The 12,216-nt window shown below is 23.4% G+C and overlaps 1 protein-coding gene and 1 long non-coding RNA gene across 5 annotated transcripts in view; one reads left to right on the top strand and one right to left on the bottom strand.

The window, feature by feature from the left end:
• LOC126902069 (potassium channel subfamily T member 2) overlaps positions 1 to 12,216 on the top strand; it is a 128,611-nt gene that overhangs the window by 99,542 nt on the left and 16,853 nt on the right. For all 4 annotated transcript variants that reach the window (XM_050679116.1, XM_050679094.1, XM_050679108.1 and 1 more), the window contains exons 3-5: positions 5,608 to 5,687; positions 7,122 to 7,221; positions 11,453 to 11,651. In XM_050679116.1, coding sequence (XP_050535073.1) covers positions 5,608 to 5,687; positions 7,122 to 7,221; positions 11,453 to 11,651 — 379 coding nt within the window. The remainder of the gene's footprint in view (positions 1 to 5,607; positions 5,688 to 7,121; positions 7,222 to 11,452; positions 11,652 to 12,216) is intronic.
• LOC126902859 (uncharacterized) lies at positions 7,218 to 8,172 on the bottom strand. Its single transcript, XR_007703359.1, has 3 exons — positions 8,024 to 8,172; positions 7,778 to 7,911; positions 7,218 to 7,499 (listed from the first exon to the last, which is right to left on the bottom strand). It is a non-coding gene; the product is annotated as an uncharacterized LOC126902859 (long non-coding RNA).

Here is a 12,216-nt window from a genome sequence, read left to right as displayed (position 1 = left end):
ATGCATTGATGCAAATCTGTAGATATTGTTTAATTTTAAGAAATTGGTAGATTATTTCAAAAGCTACATGATCTGCTAGTTCCTTATTAATATCCTCATTAAGATAAAGAATGTCGAATGAAAAAGGGATTATTAAAAAATATTATTTCTCATAAAAAAATTATGTTGATCCATACATTTTTTAAAAAGTTATAGCATAATAAAGTTAAAAATGTAAAATACAAAATCGAAAATTTTCACACAAAAATAGCATTTGGTAGCCATTTTCACCATGAAGATGAAATAAAACCCGAAATTTTTTTTTTTCATAATAAAGTACATTACATTAGCTTTAATTTAAGATATATATAAAAGTGTCAGACTTTCCGGAACATTTTCAAAAGTTAATTTTTTGTGAAAAAGTTGTCATTTTAAATCCCTCCCTGTGGGCAGGATAAGTGTCAGATTTACAAATAAAATATACCAAATGATAGGAAAAGACATCAAACATCTAAAAAAAAAAAAAAATTATATTGATTTGGTGATTTTTAAAAAAGTTATAGCAATTTTAAGTAAACAAAATTGAAAAAATTTCGAAAATAAGCAATTTTAAAATTTGTAATTTTTTTTCGAAGAAAATGTATGAATCATGATGAATCATTCGTATGTAATTTTAATTTATATAACTTTATTATTATATCANTATCTTATCCATGATGAATCATTCGTATGTAATTTTAATTTATATAACTTTATTATTATATCAATAATTACACAATTGTTAGTTAAAAAAACTAGTAAAAAAAAATTACAGACACTTATTTCATATATATTATTTATTCTAAATATAATCAAAACGTTAAAAAATATTGGCTATTACTAATTTAAACTTTTTACATATCAAATAGTAAATTCAAATTTCAAAGTTATTTTTCTCTACTTAAAAAAAGCATAACAATTTTAATAACTTTCAAAAATTGAATTGAAAATGACCTAGTTTCAATACTCATGTTTAAAGTTTTGACCCCCTTTGTATAAAGTGGTATGAGCCGATTTACAAAAAAAGTGTGTCAGATGAAAGGGGTATATAAAAATTATTTATAAAAAAATAATAATATTGATCCATACATTTTTTTAAAAGTTATAGCAATATAAATTTAAAAATATAAAATCGGGAATTTTTTCACGTAAACCATACGTTTTTCTTTAACTTTGATGTCCGTTTTTACCACGAAGACAGGTCCAGAAGTCAATTTTTTTTTCAAAAAAATGTATATTACATAAGATTTAATTTAAGATATATATAAAAGTGTCAGACTTTTCGGAACATTTTCAAAAGTTAAGTTAATTTTTTGTGAAAAAGTTACCATTTTGAAACCCTTCCTGTGGGCTGGCAAAGGGTCAAATGTTCTCGAAAATATATAAAATGATAGGTTAATACCTAAGGTATCTATAAAAAAAAATTATATTGATTCGGTCATTTTTAAAAAAGTTATGGCAATTTTAAGGAAAAATGTCAAAAATTAGGGATTTTTAAATTTGTAATTTTTATAGGGATTTCCTCCGTTTACGTGGAACGAAGAAATTTTTATCAATTTTTGAGAATAGTGTCTTCGACTAGATATGATTTGTGATCTTTGCCGTATTGTTCATCAAAATCCGTCAGCGAGAGCTGAGATTCAGTGTTTACAGACACAAAAAAAAACACGTCATAGTAAAATTATTACCTTCACAGCTTCTCATCGAAGCTAAAAGTTTATATAATTTAAAATTAATTTTTTACCTAAAATCGTTTAAAATCTTCTTTTATTGGTCCACCTAACCCAACCCAACTGAATAGGAAGAAGATATTAATGACAACAAAAATTTTCTTTATTCGTTTTATATACTTTAGTATTGGTTGTACTGGTTTACCTTTAAAACTAGTTTTTAAAAAAAAATTAACTAATTAAATTGAAAATATAAAAAGATTAACTTTTTAACTAGTTAATTCCCACCATTAGTTATTCAACTAGTAACCATTTAGCAATTAAATTAAATTTTAAAAAGCAACTAAATTTTACGATATAACTATAGCTAGTGCTATACGTTCAATTAATGCTATTGAATATTTAAGGCTTTCAAACAAAATTATCCAACACATTAATAAAACACAAAACAAAAATCTATTTAAAAAATTTTACTTTTTTATTTGACTATTTTTGATTGGCTGTTTCGTTACAATATCCCTAAAAAAATTATTTCTAAGGGTAGGGTATGTTCGAACATTTATTGGGGACTATTTTTTTTTAATTTAATATTAAACGGGTATTGCATTAAATAAAACGTGTCTAGTCTATAATTAGTTTTCAGATATTAGCATTTAAAGATTTAGAAAAAGTGAGAAAGGGCGAGTATTTTACTATAACACAGAGAAGAAATCTTCTATAAGCTTACCCATTTTAACTATTAGTAAAAATTATACTAACCTAAAAGTAATTTTAAAAAGTTAGCTATCGAAACTCTGGATAGTAATTTCCAAACAACAACTAAACCTATCTAATCTTATGAATAAGACTATAAAAAAACTGATATTCACCATTGGATCAATCGTTATTATTCATAATAAACGCATGATAATGATCGCATTGTACGATAAGAAAAGCTAAATTATATGTATTTATGAAGACAATTAAAGTCAATAATTGATTTACATACACATTTTAATACGTGCGATACTTGCTAAACGCTGTAACAAATTTTGAATGTCAGTAATTATAGAAGCATAAAAAAATCTTACGTAAAAAAAACCTTATTTTATATCGAATAATACAAGTCTTAAAGTTCTATAAGCAAATTTACTTTTAAAATGTATTAATTAAAGCATTCATGATTGAATGCTTTGACATTTAAGAAACTTGGTCAGTTTATAAGCAAAAGGATTTTCTTTAAGAAACTAATAAGAAGCAAAAAATATATAAATCGAACAATTTTTTTCAAATATTGACAGTTTGTAGGCACAATCAGACTATTTATAACAAATTATAATTTTTTTTAGAGAATTAACAGCAATTACCAAATAATTTTGAATAGGGCAAAATATAGCGATGTTACTTCATTTTTGTTTTAGTATTGATACTTTTTATAAAAGAACTTAAAATGTATTAAAAAAATGATCTGCCTTGATAATTGTGTTTTATATTTTTCGATTGTTCTGTTTAACCCTTTCAGTCTTGACACCAGAAAAAATGAATATAATCCATTTTGTTTTTCACAGGCTATTTAATTATGAAGCAAATAAGTACTAAAAAAATTTTTTTTTTTTTTTGAAACCCTATTCCCCCTTTTTTGACCGAGACTTATTTGTCCCGTTTACATTTTTATTTGAAATACTTATTGCCAGTAGTCTCAGATGTCCCGACCGGACGGTTGATACAATAATAGTAACCATTTACTTTATAAAAGCAATTTTCGAGACGGGACTCAGACGTCCCGCCCGTCCTGAAAGGGTTAAGAAACATTTGAAAATACAATACAATATAATTGTCTATTATATTTAAAATCAGAATTAGTCATAATTTTTAGAGGCTTATGTTATTAGATATTCAAATTCAAAAGTCGTTATGGACTCATAAAAAATAATATTTTTAAAATCACAAATTTAATGTTTTAAAATTAATTATGATGATCATTGCAAATAATGCTTAACATAATATTTTTTGTACTAGAAAGTTTGCTCCAAATTTTTATTCCCTTTAAACATAAAAACTATATTTTCCTTATAATTTATAACTTTTTATTTATGGATTACGAAAAAAATTACTTTAAAAGTATTACAAAAGAAAATTGGTCTAGAAAATTTTAAACTGGTAAATTTTTTAACAATTATTTTCATCACTGAAGTTTAATACATTCTTAAAGAGTTACAGTGGAAAAAGCAAAATTCGTTGTCTACACGCAATGTCAATGTAGACAATCTAGAAGCATTTTCGTGTTAACGGACAGTGTATCATAATAAAAAGGTTAATTGTAGAGTTTTGTACTACATGTACATATACATTTTTACACAACACTATATCTTATTCGGTTCAATTAAATAGCATACAATGTCAATTTTTAGTGCACTAAGAGCTTTATTTAAAATATAAAATTTATTCACCTATTAAAATATTATTATGATCCTTAGTTAAATTAGTTAATAAAGGATATTTTTAGAGAATTTTATCAATGAAATATTTCATATTTTTTAATTATTTAGGAGAATATTTGAACTTTTTTGTACGTTATTACTTTAGTATTAGTAACAGAACTAGAATTAATAAAATTAAAAAATATATAATAATATTGAACTGTAAATAACAAATTCAGACTTAAAAGTATATCAAGAAATATTGTGACGCACTGTAGTTATTGCTAATTTGAAATATAATATGTAAGTTGATAAGTTATAAAACTGATCAAACCATTTATACTTGAATAACCAACATTAAAAATTTAATAAATTTATGCAATTATGTTAATAATATTATTTAAAATATTTAACTCAAAAAGCCACAAAAATATAAAAAAAATTGCATATATTTACTTAAGGAACAAAGTACATTATTCAGTTGTAAACACATACTGAAACCTTGACAAAAAATAATTTCTTTAGTACCCTTTGTGACCTCATCGCCTATTTACCTTATCACTAGTGATGTTTTACTTAGTGTTGATATCGCCAGGTGATTGATACATTTTACCAGCTTACACATGTTTAATAACTATCTATAGGTGATAAGTAATTTTGCAGTGGGTTTAGATTCCAATTAATTAAATTATTCTTATTTTATATAATTTCTATTACTTTCTTTATATTAAGTTCTTTGTAATTATTTACATTTTTAATTAGTTTTATGATTTTAATGGAGTAATTGTATGTCAATAAATGTTTAGCCATACGTGATTTATCCTTTTTTCGATTTTCAACTGTTCTATAGTGTTTTTTTTTTACCTGACCCCTATATTATTTTTGTTAGTTCTACGTTTTTACCCATACTTTTACTTTATTTATAAGGTTAACCAATAAATCTCTAAAATTACTGTTCTTAGATGTTACTAAAGCAATATCAAAATTCTTGAAAATTGTAGCTAGATCATTTGAAATACCCGAATAATATAAAATAATAACTTTTTGTTTCTCTACGCTAGTGAGTGTATTGGTTGTGATCCTTTCATTATTCGACTCTTGTGTTCGAAATAATTTTGAAATTTAATTTTCGGCATACCCAATTAATCCAGTTATTTCTTTTAAAAACCGCCAGATCTTTATCAAAATTTACTATATTCAGAATATTAACTTACCTATAAATTATACTACCAAGCTTTTTATACCATTTTGTGTTGCCAAAATTCAAAATTTAGTCAAAATATTGAATTTAATATTTAATATTTTAAATATGTCAATTTCAAATAATATTATATACAAGTGATCAAATTTAACTTTTAATTTTAAAATAAAGTGGAAAAAGAATTTATTCTAATTTTTATTAGTTTATTAATAGATATCTCATAGAATTAAAAATATGTACTCAATTTTATAATTATTATTATTTGTTAATTGTTATTTTTCTTTAAAGTTTTATTTTTAAAAATGATGTATTTTTATAGGGTACGTGTGGAGTATTACGTAAATGAGAATACATTCAAAGAACGCTTACAAATATATTTTATAAAGAATCAACGCTCAAGTGAGTAATCAACTGACTTATTATTATATGATATTCATATAGTATCCATTAATAAAGGATCATTTTATTTCTTATAAAATAGTTCAAAGAGGATATGTTTGTATCGGATGAGAGAAATGTAAATTCTATAGTAATTACATTACTCTCCGAGTTTTGCTTATAAACCTTATAAAGACAAATTTAAAAAAAAATTTCAACTTTTTTTTTTTATTATTTATTAAATTATTTTTGTGTAATTATTAGTCTACAAATAGTATTTTTATTTTGTTATCTCTCCAATAAAATGTTGTAAATTAATTTTAATTATTAATACTGCAGTGCTAATAATTTATTTTACTATTCTATAAGCAGATAAATATTTTTTTAATATTCTTAAAATATTCATTACATAGTATTAATTAAAGCAAGCAACATAAATAGAGCAGTAAAAAGGATATTTCTAAAATAATCAAATATTATATATTAATAATAATCACAATATTTTTAATTCAAATTTTAAAGACTGTGTTTAGAATATTTCTAACTGAAAACTAGTTTTTCGTAAACGTATTATATCATATACACATGAATAAAATTTTATAGAAACATTTGGTAAAAAAATGTGTATATATAATAATAATAAAAATTTTTCGGCATTAAAATATTTAAATCGGTACACCGATATTTCAATAATTCAAAATATTTATAATCATGTATAACAATTATATATTTAATATAATTCACATTTAATTTTAATAAATATAAATAGACATGATATCTACCAAAAATAGCTAGTTTACTGGAAAAAAAATACGTTTTAAACATTTTATTAAGGAATATAAATATTTCTGTAAATATAACTGTAGTTATTATTGATATCACAATTGGTAGACTATTATAAAAATATGTATTATACATTTTGAAATAAAATAGAAAAAAAAAATCATGCATTAAAAAAAAAATTTTAAAGTAAAGTTGAAAAAATATTTGTATAATTAAATTAACATATTTTATATGGATGTTAAAAAGATGAATTTTTTCGAGTTTGTGTTAGTTAAATAAGTCCAAATATAATAAGATCTACTAAATATTATAAATTTATAATATACATAATTCATATAAGAAAATGGTCATTATAATTTAAGTTACTGATAAATAAAAAAGTGGACCAGTGATATGTCTAAAATAATAACTATAATTATAGTTATAGTTATTATAATTTAACATTAATATTAAATATTTCACCCTTGAATGCATGAATTAAATAATTGATCATAACAAAAATAATGCTTAGAACGATTCCAATAGTGATTCTTTATTATACATGATATTTAAATTATTTAAATAACTTATGTGAACATTCATACATGTGCTTTCAATTAGTTAAGATTTTTTTTAATAAACTGATTTATTTTTAATTTCAATGGTTGAGATAATAATTTTCTTTCATTTCAGGTCTTCGTATTCGAATCGTAAATTTATTTTTCAAATTATTAACATGTGTTTTATACATCATTCGAGTGGTACTCGATCAAGATCCCACTTTTGCGACGTGGTAAGCATTTTTTTTATTTTGGTTTAAAAAAAGGATTGGTAAGAATAATCATGTTTTGACCATAAAACGTTTTCTTTAATATGTCATAAGCATAATAAAATAGTTATGCATAATTTTACAATGGTGTATGAACAATATATTTTTCCTTTTTGGTTTTTTTTTTACTGAATCGTCGAATAAAATAAATAACATTAAATGTCTCGGTTGTTTGGTGTATCTTAAGCAGAATTTAATATATATTCAAATTTCGATGTTTCACAACTGATTGATTTAAAGTGCTACATTGTAATAATAGTTTCTATTACAAATAATGAATATCTGGTAACTACTTTTTTTAAATTCTAAATTTATTTAAAAATAAAATAAAATATTTGTTTTGCACATTTTATACAAAAATTTAATAAGCACTTTAGTTTAATAAATTAATTTTGCGAAAATAGGATTTTTAATACTTTTTTTTTTTACAAAATTTTATTTGAAAAATATTAATTTGTTAATAAATAAGCCTCAAATTAAAAATAATAAGCAGTTAAACATTTTTAAATCAAATACATACTGTAAATATTGATGAAATTAATCATTGACAATAAACTCATGTTAATTAACACGTACATTCAATTATGATTCCAATATAAAATGTTTGTACCATTGATAGTATACACTGAATTGTATCATAACAGTGCAACTAGTCTAAATTGTTTATAAACACATAACTAATTAATTATAGACACAAATACCTATTAAATTTGCATAACTGTAGCGCCGTCTAATATAATGTTTTTAACCGATGTCTTATACTTACTGAATTCTTTAAAATGATTTATTGTTAATTCTAAAAGTTAGAATTGCTTTTTCTTTCTTTAATTTTAGCTTTGATATGAAGCTGAGAAGGTATTAATTTAACTATAATGTGTTTTTTATTACATATAAGAGGCCTTAATTTATAATTAATTATTTACCCACTAGAAAAACTTAGGTAACAAATTTCGTAAAAATTTGAGAATTCATAAAAAAAATATTAGAACTAAACTCATTTGTATTTTATATAGTGATTTATTAAGTTTACTACTAATTTTTTATTAAATAATGATTTTTTCATAAAAATGTATAGATTAAAATTTTATCTATTTTTATAAATCATAGTAAATATTAAATTTATCATAAGAAAACATTATTTATAATGGTATATATATAGTGATGAATTTCGAAAATTTAATGGAAACCTATTATTATATTTTTACAATTAAGTAAAAAATGATAAAAATAGAATTTTGACTAATCGATAATATTTCAATAAGTAATAACAGTTTTGTATTATTACTTATTGAGATATTAGCATTTTTAGAGTATATCTGTTGGAATGAGGGACTGGGAGTTTTAATTAATGAATAAGAAGTATGGGAAACTATGGCATCAATGAACAAAGCAGTAGGACCAGATGAAGTGCTAGCAGAAGTATGAAAAATATTGGGTGGTGTGTGGTGAAAGGTGGTTAAAGTATCTTTTTAATAAAATCCTATTAGTACCGAAAATGTCAAAAGAATATAGGAATAGTATTGTGATACCAATATTTAAAAAAAATGATATATACAAGAGTATGGAAGTTATAATAGCATAAAGCTTATGAGTCATAGTATGAAGATTTGGGAAAAAGTAGTAGACAAAAGAATAAGAGAAGAAAGATCAATAACAAAGAACAGGTTTGATTTTTTGCCTAAAAAGTCAACGATGAAGGCAGTTTTTTGTGTGAGACAACTAATAGAAAAGAAGTATCTGTGAATGATATTAGTATATACTGAGGTTTTAAAATGGGCATTAATGAGAAAAAGAGTACCAAAAAGGTACACTAATATAACAGAGAATATGTATGATGGCACTTGTACTAGGGTAAAATGTGTGAGTGGAGTAATAGAAGATTTTAAGGTAAAAAGTTGGAGTGCACTAAAATTCTATTTTAAGCCCTAATTTATTTTTTATAATGATGTATGATTTACTAGAGAAATATAAGAAGATGTACCGTGGTGCATGTTATTCGTTGGCGATATAGTGTTAGTAGAAGGGAAAAAAGAGATAAAAATAGAATTTCAATGAAGCTGAAAGGTAAGTTTTATTAAACTGTAGTGAGACTAGCTATGATGTACGGTTCAGAGTTTTGAGCGGTTTACAAGAAAATAGAGCAGAGAATGAGTGTAGCAAAGATGAGAATGTTTAGATGGATGAGTGGAGTGCCTAGAGAAGATAGAATAAGGAAAGAACATATAAGAAGTAGTATAGGTATGGCGTCGTTCGTGGATAAGATGAGAGACTTTAGACTTAGATGGTTTGGTTATGTTATGAGGAAAAAGAAATCAGAAGCTGGTAGAACAGTTATGAAAATGTATGTTAAAGGAAAAAGAAGTAGAAGAATGCCACAAAAGAAATAGAGGGATGTTAAAGAATGATCACGGCTGATGTATGCGTAGATGATGTGAGAGATCGTGTTAAGTGGAAGTTTAGGATAAGGGTGGCCGACCCTAAGTAGTTGAGATAAAGGAGAGGAAAAAAAAGAAGATAGAAGATATTAGCATTTGAAGATTTAGAAAATATGAAGAGTTGGATAGTGTTTAGCTACGCTCTATTTTTATCATAACACACAGAAATTTATTATTCTACGCTGCTGTTATTCATTGTGCTCACTTATAACTAAAAGTTATAATAGTTCAAAAAGTAATAATACAATACTTGTTATTAACTAGTTAAAATTTTATTTAAAACATTCTCCATTTAATAATAAGAAAATATGACAAACTCCCATTTAACTTTCGAAAGTTATCCTTGAAATCTACCCTTGTAATTAATTTTTCTTACAATATACATGATATTTATAATGATTTAAAAATTATATTAAATATATTCTATTAATTTTAATGAAGAAATTATTGATTAACGAAAACAGGAAGGGGAATAATGTTTTAATTTCTTCTTGTAATTTATTTTTATTTTTAATTATTGAGTTATAATTTTATGATTCATACTTTTAAATATATTAGTTGTATATAAATCTACATTTGCTTAAATATATAGATGTTTCAACTAGTAATGCATATCTTAATGGCATAAATCAGAAATTTTTGAATAAATTTAGTGTTTGAATATTATTTAAGGCCATCACACTCGAAACAATATTACAAGAGTAAAAATTCTTTTAAAAATCAATTTTTTATTGCTAATCATAAATCAATTATTAGTCATACAATCATAGTTCATTTAGTTGTATACGAATTATTGTTAAATTTATATTGGTAAGAAAACTTACAAATATGATTATTTTTTCAAGATAACAAAAATACATTAAAGTAATAAATAAATTAATTTCATTTCAAATAAATTTTAATTTGCAGTATTTGAGCATATAATTTCATATTTGATGTATTTAAATACAAATAATTCGCAAAATTATTGATATGTAAAAAAGAATCAGAATCATGAAAATGTTTATTTTTATACATGCTTATTATTTTTTTAAGTCTTAAAATAACTAGCTTTGGTCACAATAATAAAAAGTAACAACTGATATTTTTATTAGGTTTAAAAAGAAAGTGATCCCCAGAGAAATTAAATTTAATTTTAGTTAGTTTTATCGTTGGGATTCACTTAGCATGAATTTTTTGTATATTTTAGCGAGAACAAAAAAAATATGCAAGCGTGGAAAAAGTTCATGATATGATTATGAATGCATTAGAGAGGAAAATAATAAGGTTGATTTATAAAATCCTTTGTTATGTCTATTTATTTTTTGTAGTGCGTTTATGATTTAAGATAAAAAAAATCTTCCAAACAAATTACTATCATGCTATTATTTTAGTTAAATTTTATGTTGTTCAAAAGTTTTCCGATTGAGCGATATTATAATTTTATTATGTTTTTACTTTTGAAGGAAACAAAATAGGATTAAAATTTATTATCAGTGATGACACTAGATATTGTGTGGTCCTTTTTATATTCTATAAGTCAAAAAAAGTTTTTTTTTGCATTTCATTTACACTTGTGAGACCCTTTTAAATACAGGGTCGCAGGTATTATTTATTTAAATTTTTTTATTGTATTAACCAGGGTGATTGGAATCATATTTAAATAATAGGAACTTTATTCATTCTTTTTATTTATTAAATTACTTGTAATCATTATTTGAACTACTAGATTTTTTAGTCTTGGTTTAAAATTAATTTCCTTTGTTGTGACGATTTAACAGTTATGGATGTTCAGTGGGAAACAAGACCGAATTCCTGTTGAGTCGAAATTTAACAGACGAAGCTTTTCAAGCCAGACCTATTATCAATTGGGATGCAATTCAATGGATAAAAAGACCCTTCGAATTATGGATACTGGAATGCGGATTGGCGGTTTTTGCCCTTTGTGAGTCACTGCTACTTACATACATCGGTTATAAGGTAAATAAATAGATATTTCTTCAACAATAGATAAATAAAATAATACAGTTACTTTTAAACATATAATGATGTACTATAGAATTTAATAATGCTTGAAATAAAAAATCGAAAGGGGGACGATCATATAACTTATACGTATAACAAAAACATAAAATAATTTTTTATCATTTTACTTTACATTATAATAAATTTTATGTAGTATTTCTAATTATTTAAATTTTGATATTTTCAATATGTCCATATTTTTTTTGAAAAATTTCGATTTAATTACTACCATTAATTGACTTGTAGCTGGTTTAGTTTTTATGTAATATAAATTAAAATATAAAAATTATCAATGGATAAACTTTTACAGCTTTAATGATTTACAGCTTTCAGATTTTCTGTAAAGACATGATCAAGTAAAAAATTGCCATTTTAGGTTATATTTCAATTATTTCAGAAATTTTACAATGCGTTTAACAATAACAATATTTTTTCATAGATAATTAAATTATATTTTCTAGTAATTTGAATTAGAAAAGTCCTATTAATTACTATATAAAAATACTAGGCTCTACCTAGC

This window comes from Daktulosphaira vitifoliae, unplaced genomic scaffold (assembly GCF_025091365.1).
Source record: "Daktulosphaira vitifoliae isolate Bord-2020 unplaced genomic scaffold, ASM2509136v1 Scaffold_1, whole genome shotgun sequence".
Taxonomy (NCBI): Eukaryota; Metazoa; Arthropoda; class Insecta; order Hemiptera; family Phylloxeridae; genus Daktulosphaira; species Daktulosphaira vitifoliae.
This window is presented reverse-complemented; position numbering and strand designations above follow the sequence as displayed.